This window comes from Ochotona princeps, chromosome 17 (genome assembly GCF_030435755.1).
Source record: "Ochotona princeps isolate mOchPri1 chromosome 17, mOchPri1.hap1, whole genome shotgun sequence".
Taxonomy (NCBI): domain Eukaryota; kingdom Metazoa; phylum Chordata; class Mammalia; order Lagomorpha; family Ochotonidae; genus Ochotona; species Ochotona princeps.
In genome coordinates, this window is record NC_080848.1 from 52,749,727 (window position 1) to 52,775,397 (window position 25,671).

General features: G+C 53.6%; 3 protein-coding genes across 4 annotated transcripts in view; all 3 read left to right on the top strand.

The window, feature by feature from the left end:
• The first annotated feature begins 1,396 nt into the window (after window positions 1–1,396).
• Window positions 1,397–3,279, top strand: MFSD6L (major facilitator superfamily domain containing 6 like). The gene has a single exon (XM_004594751.2). The coding sequence runs from the start codon at window positions 1,471–1,473 to the stop codon at window positions 3,271–3,273; it is 1,803 nt and encodes a 600-aa protein (XP_004594808.2). The 5' UTR covers window positions 1,397–1,470; the 3' UTR covers window positions 3,274–3,279.
• A 13,752-nt stretch (window positions 3,280–17,031) lies between these two features.
• The window catches only part of CCDC42 (coiled-coil domain containing 42), a 41,342-nt gene continuing 32,702 nt past the window's right edge, over window positions 17,032–25,671 (top strand). For both annotated transcript variants that reach the window (XM_058675242.1, XM_004594752.2), the window contains exons 1-6: window positions 17,032–17,205; window positions 17,423–17,528; window positions 17,779–17,883; window positions 18,931–19,128; window positions 24,640–24,861; window positions 24,952–25,110. In XM_058675242.1, the coding sequence (XP_058531225.1) occupies window positions 17,123–17,205; window positions 17,423–17,528; window positions 17,779–17,883; window positions 18,931–19,128; window positions 24,640–24,861; window positions 24,952–25,110 (873 nt within the window). In that variant the 5' untranslated portion in view covers window positions 17,032–17,122. The remainder of the gene's footprint in view (window positions 17,206–17,422; window positions 17,529–17,778; window positions 17,884–18,930; window positions 19,129–24,639; window positions 24,862–24,951; window positions 25,111–25,671) is intronic.
• The window catches only part of MYH10 (myosin heavy chain 10), a 197,943-nt gene continuing 197,358 nt past the window's right edge, over window positions 25,087–25,671 (top strand). The window contains exon 1 of the mRNA XM_058675238.1: window positions 25,087–25,110. The gene's annotated coding sequence lies outside the window, so the exon portion shown is untranslated. The remainder of the gene's footprint in view (window positions 25,111–25,671) is intronic.

Consider the following 25,671-nt stretch of genomic DNA (forward strand, 5'->3'; position numbering starts at 1 on the left):
CCTACGTCCGCCTGACATGTCAGGTCCGCAGGCTGTGAAGAGCAGCTCCTTATTGTAGACCCAATTCAGCTGTGAGCACACGTGTTGGCCAAATCGGGAGCTCTGATCGAACCCTGTAGGAAACACTGGTCACTCTGCGGCTAGCCACTGGGCTGTTTTGGAGCAAAACCTTCAGCCTGTGATCAAGGGCCAGGCTGCTGCCCAGGTCTTGATTAAGCACAGGAGGAGAGAAGTTTCCTGGAAAACCAGACCCAGTCCGCATAACAAGGATACCGCTCATTTTGCCAGGGAGGAGTGATTTTTGATGTCTATAATCAAGGAAGCCACTTCTGTTGACCTACGACTGTGAAGGTGCTTCAAGGTTTATTTTATTTGAACTGTAGACGTAAGAGAAGGAAATGGAATCTTCCATCTGCTGTTTTATCCCGCCAGTGACCACAACAGCCAGGCTGAAGCCAGGACCCAACCATCTCCCACCGCTTTCCCACGCACATCAGCAAAGACCTGGAGAAGACATGGAACATTCTGGACTCCAACCTATGCTCACAGGGACCCTCCCCCCATCCCCAGGCATGTCAGGCAGTGGCTTAATATACCGTGACACAAGGCTCTTTTCTGGCCAATGCTAACTAACTGCCTCTAGTCAGGGAGGAGGGGAGACCCCCTGACGGCATGGCTGACCCACCCTTAGGCACCTAGCAGCCATTCAAAAACTATGCTTAACTGCTAGCCCTCTTTAGGAGGTTTTCCATGCTGAAGAACATCACCGCCCAAGGTCAAGCCTCTTCCAGGGACAGCTCCCGTCTAGGAAATGCACTACCGTAGATAAATACGGGGGAATATCAGCCAGCATTAGCTGCAGGAGGGAAAGGAAGCAGGGGAGGGAGTGTGTGTCGCCCGCCTGGAGGGTTTGCAGTCTCAGAGTGGACCTCTGGTTCTGAGTCGGGGAGCGTTTGGGGGGGAAAGATCTGAAGAGGGAGGGAGTCCGTGGACAGCATCATACCGCACTTGCTCCTCCTCCACTCTGACCTCCCACCTCTCATCACCACGGTCTCGCTTGTTCCAAGCAAGAAGCCACAACAGGACGCGCACCTGCGCCCTAGGGAGCGCAGGTTTGGCGCAGCATCCGCTGGGCGTGCGGCAGGTGCATCCTACAGGTGCGTCGGCCTGGCCTTTCCACAGCGGCCGCGCCTCCTCGAGGCGGGGCGACTTCCGGGCCGGCGGCTGGACGCGGGGGCGGAGGCGGCTGGACGCGGGGGCGGAGGCGCCGCCCGAGGCAGCCGCTACTCGCTCGGAACCGGATCCCGGATCCCGGATCCCGGATCCCGCGAGCCTTCTTCCTCCCCGAGTCGGGGGAGGGGGCATGGGGCGCCGCCCTTTTCGGCCTTGCCCACCGTCGCTGCTGCTTTTCCTCCGCCTCCAGCTCCGCTTTCCGCCGCCGGCTCGCGGCTGACGGGAGACGGAGCAGCCATGAACGCCAACCCCCAGTGGGACGTCAGCAGGGCGCTGGCGGTGGCCAGGCTCTTCCAGGTGGTGTGTGGGGTCCGAGATGGCTCGGTGACTCCGTTTCTGACCCTGTACCTGCGGCAGCTGGGCCTGGCCGCGCCCTGGGTGGGCGTGCTCATGGGTACCAAGCACCTGGTGGCCGCCTTCTGGGCCCCCTTCTGTGCCTTCGTGGCGCAGAGGTACCAGAAGAGGAGGGCGCTGCTGACCAGCTCCCTGCTGGGCTCCATGGGAGCCAGCCTGTTGGTGGTCCTGGTGCCGCCTATGCCCCAGGAGCTGGGATTGAACCCTTGTATTGTTGAAAGCCACCGTATCACCACCGTCACAGCCCAACCGCTGGAGATCACGGTCTCCTTGAACTTCACTTCGCATAACCTGGAGTCCTCATTGGTCCCGGGGAGCCACCCAGCAGAGGTGCCGCACCTGTCCCACAGGAGGAGCCCTGGCCTGGGCGGACTTGACGGGAATGCCCAGGATACCTTCCAAGGTCCCCCTGGCCACCCAACAGGCTCAGTGGCAGAAACCAGAACCACAACCCGAGTCGTCCTCCCGGATCCTATGGCTGTAGAGGAGAACGCCCACGCCTGGGGCGGTGCCCTCGAGGTGGTGAACACTGCCCTGGCTTTGGTGCCAGGTGACGCCTCGGAGCCGGGGAGTACAGTCATCAGCAACATGTCAGCCACCGCAGAGGAGGGCCAGGCCCTTGACCACCACTGGGAAGGACTGCGGTGGACTTTCGTCCTCTCCCTGGGCTCCGTGGTGCTGTGGGAGCTGCTGACGGCGCCCCTGGAGCCGGTGGTCGACGACAGCCTCTTCGAGCACCTGGAGTTTGTGGACGCCACTGACCGCTACAAAAGCCTATGGATGTGGAGGTCGCTGGGCCTGGTGGCAGGTGCGTGCAGCATCACGGCCCTGGTGGGGCAGCTGGGCTGTTTCCTGGAAGCGGGCGGCCCTCAGGGGGCTGTGCATTTCTACAGCTACTCGGCGGTCAGCCTGGTGGCCTTGCTGGTGAGCCTTGCCATCCCCATCCCCAAGTGCCTCCCGCAGGAGTCCCGCCCCAGGACCCTCAAAGCCCTGTCTCTGGTGGGGGGCGCCCCCCGCTTCATCCTCCTGGCCCTCACCGTCATCCTGCTGGGTGCCGTGGCCAGCACCGTACAGAACTTCCTGTTCTGGCACATGAGGGACCATGGCAGTAGTGAGCTGGTCATGGCCTTGGCGTTTGCCCTGGGCCTGCTGGGTGAGATGGCGCTGCATCCCTGGAAGTCAGTGTTGCTGGGCAAGGTCTCCAGGGCGGGCGCCGTGGGGCTGGGGCTAGCCTGCCTTGCTGGGCAGCTGCTCTACTACTCATTTCTATGGAGCTGGTGGTCCGTGCTCCCCGCACAGGCCCTGAGCGCATTCAGCAGTGGGGCACTCTGGTGGGCTGTGGGTGCCTCCCTCCAGGACATGGCTACCTTGGGCACGGAGAGACCCCTGAGCGGCATGTTCCGGGAGCACCTGTATGGAGGCGGCTGTAGCCTGGGCAGCTTCATCGGGGGTTTTGTGGTGATGCGCTTCGGCCTGGCCACGCTCTACCAGGCCTGCTGTCTGCTGCTGCTGCTCTGGCTGGCCCTGTACTTGGCTGTCCAGCCCAAGCTGTCCCAGGAACGTAGCATCAACTACTCGAAGCTGCTGGCAGTAGAGACGAGTGACACGAGCGACTCAGAGCCGGGCCTGGACCAGGACTGGTTTGTGAAGGCCATGAAGGAGGACCACGCGCCTTGGAAGGGCTGAGTGAGCAAGCGGAAGATTGTGTGAGATCGTCTGGTCCCTGAGGTCTCTCGACTTTTGTAGTGAAAGGAGATGGATGAGCTTTTGGTCATTTCAAATGTCTTGTCAATAATGGAGGACGATTACATTTGCTAAAAAATAAAAGAAGAAAAAAACTTCCCTTTTGATTGTATTTGCTGTATTCTGATGCATAAAAGCATTCGTGTTTCTGAGAGGGAGAGATGGTCTCCTACCTGCTGGTTCACTCCCTAAATGGCAAAGGCTGGTGCTGGGCCATTCTGAAGCCAGGAACCTCTTCCAGGTCTCCCAGGTAGGTACCAGAGCCTAAGCACCTGCACCGTCTGCTGCTGCCTTGCCAGGCGCATTAGCAGGGGGCTGGATCAGAAGGGGAGCAGCAGGTGCTCATAGGAGATGCTAGTTTTTCAAGCAGTAGTTTAACCCAAGGCTTTAGTCATTGTGCTCTATTTCTAAGCCCGGAATTAAGTGTTAAGGTTTAAGGCAGAGGCAGGTGTTTAGCCCAGCTGTTAAAATGCTAATTAAAAGCCAACCCTAACCGGTCCCATCCCCCACTCCTCCCCACTCCCCCACCCCCGCTCCACTGGGGGGGCCTGATTTTCATCCCTGGCTGCAGCTCCAGATCCCAGCTTCCTGGTAATGTGCGCCCTGGGAGGCCTTGATGATGGTTCAAGTTTCTGCCTCCCACGTGGGAGTCCTGGACTGAATGCCCAGTTGCCTTCTTCAGCCTGGCCCAACCCCGGCTATCACAGGTAATTGTGGTATAATTACCACAGCAAGTGGTCATTCTGTCCCTCTCTCTGTTCAGTCTCTCAAATGCATTCAGTAAATACATTTGTAAAAGTTCAGATTTATTTTTTTCTTAGATCTAAGGCAGTAAAGCACTTGAAATGTCCTGAATAGTAGGTAATATTTACTATGTAAAATTTTTTAAAGATTTTTTTATTGGAAAGGCAGGAGAGACACAGAGAAAGATCTTCTGTCTGCTGGTTCACTTCCCCGGTAGCTGCAACAGCCAAAGCTGAGCCGATCTGAAGCCAGGAAGGAACCTCTTCCAGGTCTCCCACGCAGGTGCAGGATCCCAAGGCTTTGAGCCATCTTCTACTGCTTTCCCAGGCCACAGGTAGGGAGCTGGATGGGAAGTGGAGCAGCTAGGACATGAACCGGTACCTATATGGGATTCTGGCACAAGTAAGGCGAGGATTTAGCCAATAAGCCATCACACCAGGCCCTACTATGTGTCTAGAACATGCTAACTTGCTAAAGTAAACAATTGTATAAAGGATGGAAATGAGCTGAAGAGTTAACAGGTGTAGTTTAACCTGAGGTATGGGTTGGAGGAGCTGGGCAAGAGACAGTGACATAACGGTTCATGACCTGGAAGATTTTAGGGGAAGAATGAGGTGCTTAGAAAATTCGTGTTTTCGTCCATGCACTCTTAAAATCTTTTTAGTTTCTTGATGTTCAGCAGAGTCAGTGTATGTCATGGAGGACACACAAGCCATATTCAAACCACAGCAGTGTGGAAGCACAGGGCAGGGGCCAGTGCTGTGGTGCAGTCACTGCCTGCGGTGACCGGCATCCCTGAGCAGGGCACTGATGATCCACGTGATCGGCTCCTGCACTCATATCCAGTCATCCGGGTAACCTGGATATAGTTCGACTCCTAGCTTCTTATAAACAGATCTTATAAACTTCTTATAAGCTAGCTTTGTGTAGTCCTCCAGAACAGACACTGTTACACTTTAACTCACTTTTATTTGAAGTGACACATAGAGTGTTTGGGGGTGCCCAGACACCCACAGTAGTAGCTGGGGCTGGGTCAAGCCAAAGCCAGCACCCTGTGTGAGTCGCCCTGCAGCCCTGGCTGCTCCACTCTCCACCCAGCTCTCTGCCTATGAGCCTGGGACAGCCACGGAAGATACTGCGACACACGTGAGACCCACATGGAGCTCAAGGCTCCTGGGTTCAGCCTAGCCAGCCCTGGTCATTGTGGCCATTTGAAGAGTGAACCATCTGTCTGTCTCCCTCTCCCTCTTCCCAATGGAGCATGGTATTCATCTCAGCAGGTGTGCAGGGGGCAAAGGAAGGCGCGAGAACACAGCACGCCCTCTCGTGGCCACAAGAGCGTAGTGCAACCTATGGCGTTACAGCGCTTGCAGGGGAACCTTTGTTTTTAGAGTGCCTTAAAGCGGAAAATGCAAAGCCCCAGACAGGATTGCTTGTGTCTCCTCTCCTCGTAGCTTCGCACAGCCACAAGCTTCAAGACACAGAATCAAGGCAGATGACCCCAGGTGGTCTCTTTGAAAATTCTGTTCTGTGCATGCCCTGGACATGGCCGTTGTGGAAAAATGCTGAAACCGCTGATGGCTTCCAAAATAGAGAAAAATCTAGAAGACGATCTGTGGCACACTATCGGGGTCTCCCGTCCTGCAGAAGAAATCACCCGACACTGGAGGACGTTTCAGAGGCGCTTTGTTGAAACCAGAAGCCCCCGGCTTCTACATCCATCCTATCCGTTAAATCTGTTGCCCAGAAGCCTTCCGTTAATTCCGTTACGCAGAAGACCTCCCTCCCCCCTCCCCAAGGCCCCTGGCTTATCTCTCAATCCTGTCCAATCAGCTTACACGCCCGAGGCATGCGGTAAAGGGCCAATCACAGGGCACTTCCAAGGCTCCAGGAGGAAGTAGGGTCCCCGCGTCACCTTAGGGCAGGGCATTGTCAATGCCCCCACAGCGCACATTTGCTTTATTTAGACAAAGTCTATTTTTTCCCACCCTGCCTGCTGCATACGAAGAGTGATCTTTCAGTTCAAAATGTTTCTGGAAAATGGAATTAGAGATAAGCTTATTTTGGTATTAAAAAAAATGGAAATCCATGCTATTTCTCTCTCTCTCTCTCTCTCTCTCTCTCTCAGACATTTATTTGAAAGGCAGAAGGACAGGGAAAGAGGGAGATTTTTTTAAATCCATCTGCTGGTTCACTCCCCAAATGAACACAACAGCCAGGGCTGGTCCAGGGCTAAGAATTCCATCTTGGACTCCCATGTGGGAGCAGGGTCCCAAACACTTGGGCCATCTTCCACTGCTTTTCCAGGCACATTTGCAGGGAGCTGGATCGAAGGCAGAGCAGTCAGAGCTAGGATGGGTTGTCTGATATGGGATCCCAGCCTCACATGCAACTGCCAATCCACTAAGCCACAGCGCTGGCTCCCAATTTTTTCCCCATGATTTGCATTCCCATGAACTTTTTGAAGACCCTTATAAAAATGCCAATTTTATATATATATAAGTTTTATTTTTTATAATGACTACATGGTGGATCAGGGTGGGCAGGATCAAGGTTTAGGGAAATTTGGGTGAACTCATTGCTTCCAAATTTGCTATTCTTGTTTCTGGGGGAAGGGGAGAGACAAAGGGGGAAACCACTCCTATTACCCTGGGCGTTACGACGACTACAGTCCTTCCATCCTTTGCAAGGGACAAAAGCATCTTCTGAAGCTTGAAAAGCCAAGTTTTACCTCCACGAAGAAGGAGCAGGCTCTCAGCCAGGGATGCAGGATAATCCCTAAAGCCAACCAAGACAGAGAAGTGCAGATTCAACCTGCAGTTCAGAATATTTCCACCAGGGGGCACCAAGCACACTGGGGTGGGAGGCAGAGGGGGTTGGTGGGAGACCAAGTCCTCAGCCCCTTCCCAAAGCACCAAATCAGGGTGAGGATGGCTCCCCACCCTGGGAACCTACAACGACAGAACTCTGAGGGTCAGGTGTCCATGCTGAGCCGGCCCTGGCAGAGGCAGGTGGCGGGGCTGGGAACAGGGGATGGCTTCACTGGAATGGGGCTTCAGAGCACACCAGTGTTCCAGCCCCAAGAAGCCCTGGGTGGACACGGGCTGCCCTGGTGCTGCTTTTGCCCTGGTCTAGTGGGTGCAAGTCAACAGAAAGGAGAAGCTGGGGGAAAAGTGGTGTAAACTGTCGCCGCTGCTCAGCAGCAGCAGCAACACTAAAAACGCCGAGTCATACTCTTGGAGGTCCGGGGAAAAACTGGCAAAAATGACTGTGTTTAAAAACCTTTTCTCCGCTGCTCCTGTCCCCGTTTGTTTAAGCTTTCCTACCCGCTTCTTCCGCCACCCTTCCTCCTGTTTTCTGCCACCCTTCTTCCCACATTTCTTCCGGTACTCTCTGCTTCATTCCCCAGTCTCTGCGTCGCCCCGCAGTCTTCTACTGTCCATCCGTTCCAGTGCCCTGTCCCCCATCTTCATCCGTCTTCGTCCGTCCATCCAAGTCCAGCTTTTACCGGCTACTTTTATATCGTTTTTCCACCAATCACTTCTGCCCGTGGTCCACGGCGCTATCTGATAGGCCAGCAATCACAGTGGGGGAACTAGCCTATCCTGTTTACCTGCTGGGGAAACAAATCCCACCACCTGGCCCTCGGCCAGCCGCCATCTTGTGACCACCTAACATACACGTGGGGTCAGCCGCTCCCCACAGTAAACCACCTGCTTTATCCAGGGCTGTTGAGGTCAATGTCAGGCTGATTTCCCCAAACCTCACCTCCTGCCATCCCCAGCCCTGCCCACCCCGGCTGCCCAAGCCTTCCTTGCCAGTCCCCCTTTGGTCTACGTTGCTTGTGTGGGTCCCCAGCAGAGAGGACCTCCAACCTCAGCCAGGCAGGCACCCCCCAACCCCCAACCTGTTCCAATCCACCGCCTTTGTGTAGAGGAAGCGGATGACAGGCCTCCGGACACAGCGCCTGTTCCCTTAGTTCTTGGCAGAATGCAGGAACATACGCGTGCCCTCCCCCCCTCCCCCCACTCTCCCACCAAGAGACCACACTTCTGGCAAGGAGAGGACTGTCACCAGCTTTGGCCTAGAACTTCCTGTCTTCCTGGGTGCTCTTAAGCTGGAGAACGATGACGGGGTGGGAGGTCTACCTTAGGTGGGAGAATTGAGGCGGAAACAAAGGCCAGTAGGGGCCCAGCAGGATCCGGAGGAGTTCACAGATTTGCCTTAGAGCTTGGCTGGACAATAACAAATCACTGTGTTGTGTGTGAACCTGGGAAGGCGGAGCCAGCCCAGCTTGAGAGGGGTGGTGCTCAGATTTGGACAAAAGACACCCTACCTTGGTGGGGGCAGGCAGAGGTTGTGTAGGTGATGTCTGTACTGTTGCTTAGCTTTGTGAAGTTGAAGCTTTCTTGGCCCCCTGGTGCTAGAAACCTTTGTCCCAGGCCAACAGCAGGGCTGTAGGGAGGAGCAGCGACTAGGCGGCTACCAACCTGTCCCAGGCCACATGAACGCCAGCAGGGGACACAAGGGAAGGGTTCCCAAGTGGGCGTCGAAGATGCAGAGAGGCAGAGCCAAGAACAAAGAATTCAGGGGCAGCCAGGAAGAAAACCTTAGCCAACCACGCTGCTGTGTCAGGAGGAGTGGGGGTGTGGCTTCCAGGAAGAACTACAACCCAACTGTAGCAAAAGCCAGAGTTCGTTTTGTAAGGTTTTTGGTGGGGGGGCGGGGTAAGATCTATTTGAAACAAAGCAGTGACGGGGGCGGGGGAGTCCCTTCTGCTGGCCCCACTCCCGCAGACGGCCGCAACGGCTGAGGGTGGGGCCAGGCCAAGAGCCCTTGATGACCATGCAGGTGTCCACACGGATGGCAGAGGCCCAAGGCCTTGGGGCACGCCATGCTGCTTTCCCTGGGGCGCATTACCGACAACGCTGGACCGGAAGCAGAGAGGCAGAGACACAAACTAGGGCTCTGAAATGGGATACCAAGTCACAAGCAGTACCTGACTGTGCTGTGCCACCGTGCTGGCCCCCCAAAACCTGATGTTAAAATGCGCAAAAGGGAAGGGCAGCACGGTGGCACAACAGGCTGATCCTTTACCGGCTAATGAGTTCTGGTTTGTGTCCCAGCTGCTCCACTTCCCACTCAGCTCCCTGCTTCCGGCCTGGGAAAGCAGCAGAGGACGGCTTAGGTCCTCGGGATCCTGTATCCACGTGGGAGACCTGGAAGAGGCTCCTGGATCTTGACTTCAGATCAGCTTAGTCTTAGCCATTGTGGCCATTTAGAGAGCGAACCAGCAGATGAAAGACCTCTCTCTCTCTCTCTCTCTCTGTCTCTCCTTCTCTCTCGAATCTGCCTTTCAAATAAAAATAAATCAATCTTCAAAACAGAGAGCACATACTAGCTTTAAACAAAAAGAGCAAAAGGCTTGAATAGACATAGATACAAAAGGTGCAACAAACATTTGAAAAGATTTTCTTTAGGGGCTGGCATTGTGGCACAGCGGCTTAAGCTGAACAGCACATAGATTCTCCTCTTTGGGGAAAAACATTAATAATACACAAAGTGTGACATATATATGTATATATAATATATTATTTATATTTATTTATATAATCCTCTGCAGCAGGAATGAAGTGGCTTTTATTTTGTCATGAAGTTCTTGGTCAAAGAAGCTGCTACAGTGTAGCCCTTAGCGGCATGGGGTTAAGGTGAAGGAAAGGTTCACTGAGCAAAGCTCTGTCCTTGAACCCGTGGCCCCCGGCTGTGACCGTCACACCTGCTTCTCAGGAGTTCCCTCCTGTCCCTCCATCATGTGTGATGGGATGCTTAGAGTGGCCTCGTGGGGTGATTTTTTTCTTTCTTTTTTTTTTAAGATTTATTTATTTTTATTGGAAAGGCAGATATATAGAGAGGAGGAGAGTCAGAGCGGAAGATCTTCTATCCGCTGGTTCACTCCCCAAGCAGCTGCAACTTGAGCTGAGCCAGTCCAAAGCCAGGAGCCAGGAGCTCTTCCGGGTCTCCTACCTAGGTGCAGGGTCCCAAGGCTTTGGGCCGTCCTCAACTGCTTTCCCAGGCCACAAGCAGGGAGCTGGATGGGAAGCAAGGCCGCTGGGACATGAACCGGCATCCATATGGGATCCCGGCGTGTGCAAGGTGAGGACTTTAACCACTATGCTCTCGCGCCGGGCCCGTTGCTATTTCTTATGTCTGCCATTTTCTTTATTATTCCTTTATTCTCCTTTGTGTGGATTCACTCCATTGCTCTTTTTTTCACTTTTTATGCTACACACTTCACTTTTTATTTTCAATATTTCTAGTTTCCCGATTAAAATTTATTTTATATTGTGATTCTGCACAGACTTTCATACTTTCAGGCTGTAATTAGGTTCTAAATATTTCATAATTTCCCTTGTCATTTCCTCTTTGGCCCAGAGATAATTAAAATGTTTTCTCTAGGCACAGGGGTCATGTTAGCGCTCCCTTTTTTGCTGAATTCTAATTGGATTTCATTAAGACTGGAGAATGTAATTTCTTTGTAATTCATTTCTTGAAATTTACCCAGGTTTCCTGTTAGGTGTAGGAGGTTGTGCTAAGTCTACATGTGTGTACCCAGACATAGTTTAATTATATTGTTCAAATATCCTAACTTGCACATTTTTTATCTCCTTGAGTTGTGCTATCCTAAAATATTTGTGCTAAAATCTCCAAATATAATCGATACTGTATCAAGTTTACCCACTCTAGCTAAAATTTTTTTATATCTTTTGAGGATACACTTATGGGGTACATATGTTTATTATTGTTATTTCTTCTTATTTATTTACTATGGAGCATTTCCGGTTCTTTTCACCCTAAATGTGTTTGTCTCTTGATGCCAAAATTGTTCCTCTAAAATTCTTTTATTAATGCATCTAGACTTTTTCATCTTTTGTTTTCAGATTTTGCCTAAATGATTTCTTGCTAAATGATTTCTCGTTTTGAAATCCAATATGAGTCTCTATGTTTGCATTTGTGAACTAAAGTGATCCACACACTTAATGTTCTTCCTCACTGCTGCGCTCTCACTCGGTAATTCCTATCTACCATGTTTGATTTCTAGCCCCCCCCCTTTTTTTTTGGTGTAGTTCCAGATTGTCTTGTTTCCACTGAAAACTTCGAGTTTTCTGCTTGCCTTGACAAGGTCAAGTTTATTTTTCAGAAAACACTGTATTCTCCTTCTACCCTTGTCATGGCTTACTCTAACTCAGGTTGGCCCTTTGCTCAGGCATATTCTTGTCAAATTCTTAGGCTTAACCACACCTCTCTGCCCCCTTAAACAGGATCAGTGCCCCATCATGCTCCTCTTCCCCCCAAGTCTCTCTTCCCACCAGTAATTCCCCAATGTCCCTGCCCCCAACCACTCTTCCTGGTCTGGGACCTTTATTTCTGAATGACATATAACACTGAATTCTTTTGAAGGGAGAGGCACTGCTGATGGAGATAAAAAATACACTTTTCCAAGATATGTTCTGCACACACACACCTCCTTTTTTTCCCTTCTTCGTCCATTTGTCCTGGAGTCATTTCCTTGTCTTACTGGAATGGGGGGGGGGGGAGTGGGGAGGTGAAGGGAAGCACTTTCCCTTTCCAAAATCACCTCTTTCATTTCTGGAATGGTGAAGTGAGGACCTTGCTGAGCCACTGCCCCAGAAACACAACCCAATGGCCTTAGCAAAGCAACAGAAACAAACCGCATGTCTGACCTATGAAAACGGGCCAGAGCCACAGAGCGAACCGAAACCCGTCAGCCCTAGGGAGCAAGCAGTGAATTCCACTAAGACAGAGGTGGCTGTGGGCTTTCACCAAGAACTACTCCCAGCCCTTCTGCCTCCCCAGCCTGGGGACCCCAAAGCCAAGGAAAACCTGCAGCCTCCAAACTGCTGGAGAGGGCTGACCTCTTTTGCAGCGCTATTAAAATCCTCTCTGCCTGTGCTCCGAACTGACAGCCTCCTGCAGAATCTGCGCTCGCCGCTGGTGCTTGGTGCAGGAACAAATCACTTCCAGGAAGCGCCTTGGCAAAGCAGTGGGATCTGGCAACTTCTCAGCTCCTGGTGCAGCAAACATGAGCTTGGCCAACAGCAGGACAAAGTTCAAGGCAGCCATCCCTGAGAGCTAGGAAGCAACAGGTACTGCAGGGTGATGTTGGGGCCTGAGCACTTGCACTTGAATGGAAAGGACTGCGGAAGCAAGCGGTGCCCAGCCACCCAACTCTGGCTGGCTATGGGCCTCTGTGCCAAGCAAGGCGCTAGGAGCTCTGTCCTAGGGGCCTGCGCAACAGCTCAACAGGCTAATCCTCCATCTCCAGGCTTCAGCATCATATATGGGCACTGGTTTCTATCCCGGCTGCTCCACTTCCTTTCCAGCTCCCTGCTTGTGGCCTGGAAAAGCAGCAGAGGATGGTTCAAAGCCTTGAGACCTTGCACCCATGTGGGAGACCTGGAAGAGGCCCCTGGCTCCCAGCTTCAGATTAGCTCAGCTGTGGCCGTTTTGACCACTTGGGGAGTGAACCAGCGGATGGAAGATCTGTGTCTGTGCTCCTCTCTGTATATCTGACTTTCCAATATTTGAAAATCAGAGTTGCAGAGAAAAAGGAAAAGACCAAGAGAAATCTTCCATCTGCCGACTCACTCCTCAAATGTCTGTAAGGGCCTGAGCTGGGCCAGTCCAAAGCCAGAAGGCAGAAGCTTCTTCCAGGTCTCCCACATGAGTACAGGGTCCCAAAGCCTTAGGTCATCCTCTGCTGCTTTCCTAAGCTACAAATTGGGAGCTGGATGGGAAGTAGAACAGCTGGGACTAGAACCAGCATGAGATACTAGAGCCACAGACAGAGAATTAGTTACGAGACTTAGCTATGCCACTGCACTAGCCCCCAAATCTGTGTTTAAAAAATTTTTTTTTATTAGAAAGTCAGATATACAGAGAGGAAGATCTTCTGTCCATTCATTCCCCAAGCAGGGCCTGCGCCAGCCCTGAATCTGCCTTTTTAAAAAGTTTTATTTGGGTCCGGAGCAGCGGCTGGGCGACCAAATCCTCGCCTTGCAAATGCCAGGGACCCCTACAGGTACTGATTCATGTCCCAGCTGATCCACTTCCCATTCCAGCTCCCTAATTGTGACCTGGGAAAGCAGTGGAGGACAGCCCAAAGCCTTGGGACACTACACCTGCATGGGAGACCCAGAGGAAGCTTCTGGCTCCTGACCAGCTCAGTTCCGGGTGTTGCAGCCACTTGGGGAGTGAACCAATGGATGGAAGATTTTCTGTCTCTCCTTCTCCCTGTATATCTGACTTTCCAATAAAAATCAATTTTAAAAAAATAAAGATGTACTTATTTAATTGTTTGAAAGGGGAGCAGCACAGGAAGGAGAGATAGATTGTTCATCTGCTGATTCGCTCCGTTAACGGCCCAACAGTCAGATCTGGGCCATGCAGGTTTCTCACATGCATGACAGAGTCCCACTCCAAGCACATTAGCAGGAAGCTGGGTCAGAAGTGGAGTGACTGGGACTTGAAGCTGCACTCCAATGAGGGATGTGGTGTCACATGGGGCGTGTAACCTGCTCTTCCCCAATTTGGTCTCCCCATTGCTCATGCCTCCTCTCAATTACTCTAACCGTGAGCATGGCATAACTCCACCTAGCAGACTACCCACATATTATGAGAGTGGGAACAGGCAGTGTAGGTGACTTGCTCCGTTTGCGCTATTTGAATGAATTACTGTGGACTTGGCAAGAACTGAAACAATGGGCATTTATATCTCGGGGCTCTAAAAGCTAGAAGCCCAAGTTTAAGGTGCCAGTAGATAAAAACAATATAACGAAGGCTCTAAAAGCAAGAGAATGGTTCATGGCACCAGCACCACTCCCACCCCGTTCTGTAGCTTTTCCCAGTCCTACACACACACACACACACACACACACACACACACACACACACATACACACAATGTGATCTAATCACCTACTGATTAGATCGCTTTGTGTGCTGCTCTGCCTCCTGCTTGTCTTTTTTAAAATATTTATTTCTGGCCCGCGGCATGGCCTAGCAGCTAAAGTCCTCTCCTTGCATGCCCAGGATCCCACATAGGCACCAGTTCTAATCCCGGCTGCCCCACTTTCCATCCAGCTCCCTGCTTGTGGCCTGCGAAAGCAGTCGAGGATGGCCCAAAGCCTTGGGACTCTGCACCTGCGTGGGAGACCTGGAAGAGACTCCTGGCTCCTGGCTTCGGATCTGCTTAGCTCCAGGCAGTGCGGTCACTTGGGGAGTGAACCAGCGGATGGAAGATCTGTGTCTGTCTCTCCTCCCTGTATATCTGACTGTGCAATAAAAATAAATAAATCTTTAACAATATATACTTCTTTTTAAATTTATTTTTGGTGATGTTTACATAGTTCAGAAGGGTGCATGCCCAAGTGGACCACTGACTAGGGTAGGAAAGATCAAGGAGTAGGGGACAGTGGATGAGACCACTAATTCCAAGTTTCTTTTCCTTCTTCCTGTATCTGACGCAAAGGGAAGAAGCCGCACCCCGCCTCCTAACCGCATCAGTACCCATTGGTCGTGTCTCTGACTCCTGTCTCTGCATGGAGACCATCGTAATGTTTCTTACAAACAGCATCTCATCCCATTGAATTCATAATATTCTGCATTAATTCATCATTCCCTCGGAGCGTTGCAGGGCATGCTCACAGCGGCTGCATGGTGTGAAAAGGCAGGCAACGCTCGTTTCTCTGGCGTCTTAGCCACAGCTCGAGCTACCCAGATCTCATCAAGCGACATCAGGGCCCAGCCAGCTGCTTCCCTAACATGCGCACAGACGTCTTTCTAGTGAACAGGCATGACAGCAGTCAGGTTCAAACATGTTTCTATCAGGGTCCTAAAGGGCCTTCGTGTGCTTATGGTTGAGGCTTTTTAAGATCGGGTGGAGGCACCCATCGGACCCTATTACCTGGGCCCCGAGTCTTTCATCTTGAGACATATTTATCACTGCTTGTATTAACAGGTTTCCTAACAGTAAACTCTTTTATTATTCTTCCTTTACATTCATGGTCCTGGTGCTGCTGACTCTTCTCACTCGCAGTCCCGGAGGACTATGGTGGAGCGGCGAAGTGAGACACGCAGACTCCAGCTCAGACGCTCCCAAGGGAGAGACAAGACCAAGTGGACGAAATTAAATTGGCTAATGTCTGCACTGAGATCCTCCCAAACGAGATTACGCTCGGTCTGCTTTCCTTCTTGTCCTCGTTGGCGCCTCGTTTGGGCCCTTCATTTAAGCTCTGCCTTTTAATTCTCAAATGCGACACAGCACAACCCCTGATTCTATGCTCCTTGGCGTGGCTTCCCGTCCCACGCACACAGTGGAACGCCACATCGAACCCCCGTCACACCCAGAGCCATCTGACCTGTCCCAGCACAGGTGCTGAAGACCTCAGGAAGAGCAGGTATCCTTCCTTCCTCTTTGCTTCCTGCCACATCACGCTCTTGGCCTCTGCTAACAAGAGATTGTGTGCCCCAGGTCCAGGGGTCCAGGGACCAGGGACCAGGACAGCATTTGTCAACGTACCTCCTCCCCACTTTGAAACAAATAACTCTCAGTGGGAGGATGGGACAAGGTGAAAGACAAAAATAATATCCACAGGCCAGCACTGTGACACAGGGGGTTAGGCCTCCACGTGCGATGCCGTGTTCCCACGTGAGCGCTCATTCTAGTCCCGGTTACTCCACTCCCCTTCCAGCTCCCTGCTAACACTCCTGGGAAGGCAACAGAAGATGACCCAAGTGCTTGGACCCCGCCCCCGCGTGGGAGACCTGCAAGAAGCTCTTGGCTCCTGGATGGAAGAATCTCTGTATATCTCTCCTCCTCTCCCTGTCACTTCTTCAAATAAATTAAGAATATATATATATATATATAAAGAAAATGCCCACTGTTAGAAGAAAAAAATACATGTCTTTTGGTTTCTAACAAGATAAATCTGTCAAAAGACTTTTTTCATCGCTTGGACAGATGGGCGGGTCTCACCGGAGTGGGCGTGTCCCGGCGCAGTGGGCGTAACTCGACGCAGTGGGCGTGTCCCGGCACAGTGGGCGTATCTCGCCGGAGTGGGCGTAACCCGACGCAGTGGGCGTGTCCCGGCGCAGTGGGCGGGCCTTGCTGCCTGGCGTCAGCATGTCTCTACCTCAGGCGTCCGGGACGGCGCGAGCTGAGGGCGGCCCAGCAGGGGGCGCCAGACGACCGGCGCGCTGGACCGGGCGGCTGGCGGGGACTTGGCGAAGACCGAGGTCGTGGCCGCGGCCTACCCCGCGCGTGGACGCCCGCCCCGGGGCCACCGTCTCCCGCTGGGCGGCTGGAGCCTGCGCAGGCCGGGCAGTTTACACCAAGTGCCCGCGCGGTGCGGCAGGCAGTCCTCAGCGGCTTCCACACGGGACGCCTCGCGGCCATTGTACTTGTCTGCCCGCCTCAGAGAACAACGGGCGCTGGCCCCAAGGCCCTGCCCCTCCTCTAGGCCTGTGCCGCACCAAGCACCTCAGGTCCTTTCCTGGGTGGCCTCGCGTCCTACGCCCCCACGAACCCCGGGAGCGGCGGCGAGGAGGGCGGAAGGAGTGTCCCGGGAGCCCGGCTCTTCTGCCTTCTGGGCCTTGGGCAAGCTTTCAACCGGCCGGTGGCATGGGGGCCTAGCGTCTTCCAAGAGTTCCTGAGGAGTTAGGACCAGAAGTAGAGACACAGGAGGCCCAGCCAAGAGAGGGGTCCACCGGGGCAGGGGGTGAGGGTCCACTTGTGCCCCCCCCAACCGGAGAGCCTGTTGTTGCTAGGTAACCAGGTCAGCCATCACAGCCCCAGCACGCCGCCCGGAGCGGCCACCCTCAGCCTCCAGCCCCTCTGCTGCGTCTCTCGGACACCTCAGCTCTTCCTCCACCCCAGGGAGAAGGGGAGTACCCAGCACCAGCGCCCCCGCCCGGGACGCCATCCACAGTTTTACAGTGAAGAGGCCCAGGCCGCAGAGCCACTGCCACCATGAGTCTGGGCATCATGGAAGAGGAAGACCTGGCCGAATACTTCCGGCTGCAGTATGGGGAGCGGCTACTGCAACTACTGCAGTGAGTGTACCCCGCCCTGCCTGCTACCAGGACCCCCACTTCCCACCACCCTGGATCCCCCCAACAAGTACCCTGCCCCCCAGTTTTGCTCCCCAAATGCCAGCACTGTCTCTGTCCTGACCCTTGCGGGGAGAGGGCGTTGGTCTCCTGGGTTCTCTCTGCACCCAGCCGGTCCCCTCCAAGATCCCAGCAGAACCCACCGGTGTGTCTTGGGCAGGAAATTCCCCAACCTGGAGGATCAGTCGGATTCCCCGTCCATCCGGCTGCTGGAGAAGAAGAAGGAGGCCAAGATTGTCCACCAGGCTATGGAGCAGAAGAAGGAGGCAGGGTGCTGGGGGGTGGCCCGCTGGGGCACAGGTGGAGGGGTGGGCAGGGGAGCCTGAAGAGGACAGCCCTACATGTGGTTGGGGGACACCAGAACCGGAGTCCTGGTGCTGGGGATCCCATGCTCCGAACCAGGCACTGGGGTGCACAGTGAGAAACCTGTGGACCCTCTCAGAGGGATGTTCGGGGGAGAGTCCTCCTGTCGGGGGGTGCGGATCTGCTTAACCTCTTGGCTTGCCTTCCCCAAAGATGTTTCAGCGCCGCATGGAGATGCTGACCATGCGCTGGGAGGAGCTGGGCGTCAAGGAGGCACAGCTAAAGGCCTATATCCAGAAGTTTGAGCAGTTCATTCAGGTATGTGCCCCTAGAGGACACAGGTAGGGGTGCCCCAGCTTGCTTGGAGAGCACACCACCCCTACCATCCTTGCTTTTGCTGACCGCCTTCCCCCGACCCTGGGTTCAAAGTATCCCCTGTTCCCCAGGGATCCTGAGTGTCCCTTCCAATGGCACTCTGTCATTAGTGTCCTCTGTAGCTGTCCTTGGCCATCCCTGGGCCCTCAAAGTGGCAGCCTCCCAGGTCCCTGCCCACACCAGGGGGCATCCAGTTTATCCAGGGAATGAATGAATGAATAAATGCAGCACGGACAGGGCTGAGCGATTGGAGGCATCATGATGACTGAGATGGGGTTTGTTCCTCACACGCACCTCACCCTTCTGTCTTTGTCCACGTACTGCACGTAAGGACAGGCCAGGGACATGCAATTGAAAGGAGAAGGCCTTTCTGTCAGTCCATTAGGCAAGCGATGCTGTCCAGTCAGATTCCCGAGATGGCCGGAGCCACTGCAGAGCTACTTGGAGAGCCCCGAAGAGCCTGGTGCAGCTCCAGGGGGAGGTGGTCAGGGGGCCAGTGTCACGACCTGATGCCAAGGAGCCCTGATCCTCATTTCTTGGTCCTGCTCTGGTCCTAACCCATGATGGGCACTGGCTCCCCCTGCCTCCAGCCGCCTCCTGCTTGCCTAAGTTGTGGTCTCCCCAGGCACACTCTAGGTCCTCCCCAACCCGCCTTTCCCTCTTGGATTCTGCCCTTTCTTATGCCCTCGAAGTCCAGAGCCCAATTCCCAGAAGATTACCATCATTTCCTGTTTGTCCCTTCCTACGGCCACCTCAGGACCTTGAACTAAACATTCGTTTGTTCACCAACAACCTCTTTGTTCCACTTGGAAGGAGGCAACTTCTGCCTGTCCTCCAGGCGGGGCGGCAGGGCTGGGGGGTGGTTCAGCAGGCAGGCAGAGGGGGCTGGGGGCACCCCAGAGTCCAGGCCAGCCTGCTCCCAACTCCCCTTACACACACCCCACCATAACAAGGCAGCCTAACCAGCACTACCCTCGCTCTCCCCCCCAGGAGAATGACCAGAAGCGGATCCGCGCCCTGAAGAAGGCCAACAAGGAGCGGGACCTCAAGCGGCAGCGCATCCGAGAGCTGGCCAAGGCCAAGCAGGAGATTGTGGCCCTGCGCGTGGAGCACCAGCGACTGAGCGCCAAGCTACAGGACTATACCATCTTCAACAAGTACCTGGAGAAGGTGGTGGAGAACTCGGAGGTGAGTGCCGAGGGTGGGGCTTCCTCTGCCCTAGGCCCAGGGACCTCTGCGTCCACAAGTGGTGATCAGCTGGCTTTGGACACACTTGGCCAGGGACAGGGACCCAGCAGTATCTTTGTGGTGTGTGTATGTGTGTGTGCCTAGCCTGCAGCAACAGGTGGTCTCCATCACCCCAGTTTCCCCTCCTCCTCCAGGGTCTTCTGTTTATTTAAGAGGAAACCTTGGAGAGGGGAGGGAGAGAAAGCTGGAAAATCACGCAGCCTGCCACCCAGCTGGAGGGCTCAGCACGTGCTGGCCCACCGCCGGGCTGTGAGACAGACATAGGTGCACTTTGTGCCATCCCCTGGAGATCAGCAGCCCTGGGAGCCAACAGAGTTCAGAGACACTAAGTGACTCACTCAGGGGTCTCACAGCAGGGGAGCAGCAGGGCCTGGCTCTAAACCACTCCTGGCTGGGCTCCCCAGTGCCAGGGACTGTGGCTCTTCCCCAAAGCCCAGGGCCCTGCGATTGGCACTGCTGGTGCTTGCTTAGCAGTTCCCTCCTCTGGATGCCACCCACGTCAGTGAGTTCCCCTACCTCCTGTCACTCTCCCCCAAGGGACCAGCAGCACACTAAGGCCTGAATGTGGTTTCCCCACCAAGGAGGCTGGACTCCAATCCCAGAGGGGCCTGCGGGGGACAAAGCCCACACACAGCTGTTAGTCCCTGTGCATCCACCCAGAGGCACTAACCTCACTTATTGGTGGCAGAGTCCCAGATCTGCTTCCTTCCTCCGTGCTCAGACACCAGCTACCAGGAACTGAACCGTAGGCTGGATGATGGGGAAGCTGAGGGAAGATTGACACACCGAAGAGCTAGGGCCTTGTGAGCTGTTTGCAGGATTCCAGCTGGCAGAGGGGGGGAAGCCCCAGCCTGCATCCCCTTCCTACGCTGCAGGCCATGCTACTATCGCCCAGCCACTTCCTGCCACCCCCACCCCAAGGCCAGCCCTGCCCCTGGTGGGCTGCTGCATGTCCCCCTTGCTGGCAGCTGGCACAGCCACCCACCCTAAGCCCCCACCGCAGCTCAGGTCCCACCCTCTCTCCCGCCTTATTCTGCAGATCCTGGGGATTCAGCCTGCTAAGTATGTCTGGAATGCAGCCCCTGCCCCTTTCCTCTCCAGACCACCAGTGCACCTCATCTGGAGCCGAGCTCCTCGCCATTCCTGGCCGCTCAGTTCCGCATTCCATAGCCACTGATGCCTCTCACCCTGACTCTTTCTTTCCCCTTTTATTTTTGTTTGAAAAATCCAAGCCTGCTGGGATGTACAGAAAATGTGCAACAGCAGCCCTTGTGCATGCCGGCACTCCCCGTCTAGCTAGCTTTGTCATTTCTTAATCTTTTCCCTCTCTTTGCTCCTAGTTCTTTTTTTCTTTCCTTTTAAACAAAACTGTTAGTGATTCCCTTTTGTGTCTTTCAAATCTCATTCTTGTCCTAACACCCCCACCCCATCCTGCCCCATGCTGTCCTCAGAGGTAAACAGTATCCTGGACTTTTTCTAAATTTCTCATTTTCATGCTTGTTTTTAATTATTTGGTAATAGATTCTCTTTCAACCAGCAGTAGCATCATTCTTCTGCTTGTCTTTCAAAATATCGTCCATTTTTGAAAGATTTTATTTATATGAAATACAGAGTGACAGAGAAGGGAAACACAACACACACACAGGGAAAAAAGAAAGATGACGAGATAGATTTTCCATCCTTCAGCTGGTGTTCTCCCCCAGTAGCAAGAGTGGCTGAGGCTAGACCAGGGTGGAGTCCAGAAGCCTGGAATACCATCTGGGTGTCTGATGTGGGTGACAGGGGCGCAAGTACGTGGGCCATCCTCTACTGCTCTTCCAGATGCGCTAGCAACGACCTGGATTGGAAGTGAAGTAGCCAGGACTTGAACCAGGAACTCACATGAGATGCCAGTGTCACAGCTGGCAGTTTTAACTCACTGAGCCCCACCAATGATACGTTTAAAATATTTTTAAAATCTTAACTGACACATGATAATTGTACCTATTCTTGGGGTACAATGTGACATTTAGCTCTTTATCAACTTATTTTCCATTTATGTTAGAATGCCTGCAACAGCCAGGCCTGAGCCAAGCTGAAACCAGGAGCCTAGGACTCAGTTTGAGTTTGCCACGTGGATGGCAGGGACCCAGATACTTGACTGGCTGCCTCCCAGTGTGCACCGCAGCAGGAACCGGGCTCGGAAGTGGAGGAGCTGGAATTGGAACCGGGCAGCCTCACTGTGAAATGGGGGCATCCCAAGCAGCTACTTAGCCCTGCACCAAATGCCTGCCTGGGAGTGCCATGCATACGTGCACACAGGGTACGGGTCAGATGCTTGTCGATAGTTGCATTACTCAAGCTTTTGTTGCTTTTAAGAAATACCTGAGTCACACTGCTTGTCAACTGTGTCATGCAGTGGTAGGAAACCAGGGATGGCTCTCTTTGTGGTCCTGAAAGATCCACCCTAGTGACTCCATCACCTTGCAAAGGCTATACCTGGAAACAACTCAGTCACTAAGGTTTTTACCTTCCTCATGCCATCCACATGAGGAGTTGGGGGGTTAAGCGGCTGCAGGAGTGTAGGGAGGACTACCGGTCATCTAACCATAGCATTTTCCCCTCTGGACGCCACATCCTGTCCTCCTCGCCTTTAGCATCTCATCTTGGCATCCCAGCAGTTCCAAGGCTTAGCTCCGCAGACATTCAGAAGTCTCATCGGAGACTGAGGGCAGACACCTGGTGGTTGTCTGCCTGTGAGCAAAACAGTGGTGAGGCCAGGCCCTGGGGGCCACAAACTCCTTCCGATGTCCTGGGATAGTCAGCACTTTGTGAATATGATGAAACTCCTGAGGCAGACCACTTTGTAAAGGAAAGAGATGTGCGGTCCAAACAGCACAGCTGGCTGTGATGGGACCCTCGGCTGCACCTGCCCACCAGCCCCGTTCGGCTGCGTCACTGCAGGCAGGAGCCCTGGCATTACTCTGTGTATTCTCATGGATTCTCTCCCTTTCTTATTAAGCTACCAGGATTTAATCATTGGCATTCCACCCCCCCCAAATACCTAATTTAATCAGTTGTGAAGCCTCCCCCTCATAAACACCATAGTTGGATGAAAATTTTACCTTCTTAAAGAGATTCATTGGTTTATTTGGAAGCCAGAGTTAGAGAGAGAGAGAGAGAGACATCTGCTGGTTCACTCCCCAAGAGCCCAGAATGGCCGGAGCTGAACTGATCTGAAGCCAGCAGCTTCTACCTGGTCAAATTTTGATAATAATTCCTTAATCACAAATATTCAACCAAGGTTAAAGTTTGCCCTCAAAAACTGTGGAAGCTCTTCTTCCTCCTTCTCTTCCTCCTCTTCCCCCACGCTGCATTTGGTGAATATTTCTCGTTAGCATGAAAGCAGCAAGACATAAAAGCAGAGAGTATGAACTCGCTGACGTGTGTGATGCCAGCTAGTTTGTCCTGGAGCAGAAGTGGTGGGCCCCGGATGCCCACTGAGAGGGCAGGTTCCCGTTCCTACCTGTTCCTCATGAATTGCCATCGAGAAGGTCTCTGTACAGGGGAGTTTTCCCCTCATCCAAGTTGCTGCTGAAACGCATGACTCTTTGCTTGCAGTTTTTCAAAGTTTGGTCTCCAGCATCCTCCAGCACTGCCCTGCGATGTTTTTGGCATCATGGTGAACTCACAGATTTTTGCTGTAACCTATCTGATACATCTAAATCCTAGTCGCTTCTTTAATATCCAACCTCTCTCTTCTTGGGACCAGGGAAGCTTCTTTAGATCTGCACCCAGGGTCCAAGTGTTAGCTGCTCCCTCTTGGCATGTAGCCCATTGATTGCCAGATATTGCATTTTGCATCGAGTGCATGTGTGGCAATGTGGACCTGAAGTCATGTCTCTGCTGCTTCAAAGTCTTTCAGTGGTGTTCAGGAACAAGTAGGGAGTGTCCAAAGAGGCAAACACATCCAGGATCATCCAGCGTCTTCCTGGGCTGAACTGTGTCTTGAGCAGCAGCAAGACGGGATGATTGCTTCTATCACAGAGCAGGATCGAAAGCGTTTACAGACCGCGCTAGACAAAGGTGGCCAGTAGCCAACCAGCACATACCTGGACTTTTTCAAGAAATACTAACGTTTTAGAAGAGGCATTCCAGGCATCCAGCTAGAGAAGCAGATTGCCCTGATGACTTTCTCTTCTGAGAGTTAGGACGTGCACCAGGGTCACACAGAGGACAGAGGGCACAGTGACTGCCATCGCCAAGATGGCTGTGGTCATGTCACAGTGGGCCCCCCACAGGGGGGTCAAAGTGTACAGTCCATTCCCGGCACCACTTGTCTGTTTGATTTTTCTTTGTTTTTATTCTTCTGCCTGTCAGTCTCTCCCTCCTGCTCTCAAACTCAGGCTGTTTATACTTACCGACTCCAACATGTCACACTCACCTCACTCATCCGTCCTCAGAGGGCCCATCTCCTCGCCTGGCCTTTCCCACCTGCCTTTGCCTGGCTCATTTCAGCCATCCTCCCCCCTTTCTCTGGCTCTTCTCACTTCCTCTGGTGCTGCAGTGCTGGCCCCCCTCTCTGAGAGGCACACACAGCAGTGGAAGGATTTACGGGGTGGATTGCAGGACTTCTGTCCATCCCTGGGAACATCAGGCCATGGAAGAGAGCAGTGAGCGGGTGTCCCAGAGCAGCTGGGAGGCACATTTTGATGAGCCACTGCCGCCCAAGGCTGGAGGAGCCGGGTAGGAGAGCTAGTGCTGTCATCACCTTCTAAAGAAACTGGGTTGGAGGAGAGGAGGGAAGTGAGCTAAAGCTGCCACCACCAGGACCCTCTCCGGCCTGATTCCCCCTCAGAGGATGTGTAACAAAAACCAAGAGTGACAGGCCTGAAGGTGTAACTGTGCGATGTCCACCCATCCCAGCAGCAGACAGAGCACCCGGCCCTGTGTCGTGTCGTGGCCCAGGGCTTGTCCCCTCTTCTGCCCCACCCGGCCTGCAGGCTGTAGCTTTGGGACAGCAGCCCTGGCATTTAGCCCAGCTTGTGGCTTGCAAATGTCTCTTGGTATGTTCTCGTTAAATGCCCCAGAAGATGTCTCATATTACCTTCCATGGAGCCATCCTCAACCCTAGCTATGCCTCGAATCGCACCTTCAAATTCCCACACCAGGGCTCCCCTCAGCACTGGTCCTTGGCCAGATCTCTGCGGGAGGAGCTGGGCAGGTTATCCTTTTGGAAAGTTCTGCAGATAACAGTAACACACCACACTCCATAAGCTTGAGAACCCATGGCCTATTTGTGTGTCCTCCACTAACACACGGATCATGGCCCACACGCACCCATGAGGAGCACCTTCTCCCCTCAAGATTCCTGCAACCTTGACCCTGGCTCAGAGTGCCTCTGGTGTCGGGGCGTCCAGGCCACCCTGCAGGCTGACAGGGTGGTGATCCGAGCCTTTCCCCACGTGGCAGTTTGAAGAGATCCACGAGGTGATCGCGCGTTACAAGACACTGGTGAGCATGCACCACGACCTCCTGCAGTCGGCGCAGGAAGGCCAGGAGAACATTGAGTGTGCCAAGGCGCGCCTGGCGCGCTACATGGAGGAAAAGGATGACGAGATCCTGCAGCACAACAACGACCTGGCCCGTCTGCAGATGCGCTTTGACCGTGCCCGCAGCGACGTCATCATCTGGGTGAGGGGCCCGCGGAGAGTGGGAGGCACTGAGTGGGCACGCACGCATACACACATGCACGCACTCATGTTCCCTGCGCCACTTCCCCAGGAGTCTCGCTGGGCGCACATCCAGAACACAGCGGCCAAGAAGACCCTCCTGCTCGGCACCATCAAGATGGCCACACTGAACCTTTTCCAGATTGTCAACAAGCAGCTCAAAGACACGGCCCACGTGTCCCTGGAGGACACCCACAAGCAGCTGGACATGGTAGGGAGACCTGCAGGCGAGCCGGCAAGCGGGCGAGCGGGCCTTAGAGTAAGAAAACTGTGCACAGGTTTGAGAAAGGCTCTGCATCAGGATCAGCTTACCATTTTAGTTCCATTTTCCAGTGACCATTACGAAGTGCCCTCATATACGGCTCCCGGGAGTGCCCTAGAAGAAAGCTGGATGGGAAGTGGAGGAGTCAGGATTCCAACTGGCACTGGTCCAGACCCCTGGCATCCTAAGCATTTGAGCCCCAGGGGCTGTCCCAACACCAGTGCTTTGAGGCCCCCTGCCTGGTTCTTCATTGCTCAGACCAAAGCCTGAGGCTCCACAGTGAGCCATCAGAAAGCAAGGGACTCTGTGTGTTTGGCTCCCTGCCGTACCAGTCGGCACTCAGTAAGATTCTGTGATGAGTATGATGCACAAATCAATGGACGCGATCGACTGAGAGAGACAGTTCCCCTAATTTCCTTTTTTGAGAATGACACTTGTGAGATGTAAGGGATTTCAGCCGCTGGGCAGTGGTATAAGGGGAGTCATAGGGAAACCCACGTCCAGGGAGGT

What these genes read in the sequence shown, in the direction of transcription:
- MFSD6L (XM_004594751.2), top strand. Translation starts at nt 1,471, where the DNA reads ATGAACGCCAACCCCCAGTGGGACGTCAGCAGGGCGCTGGCGGTGGCC.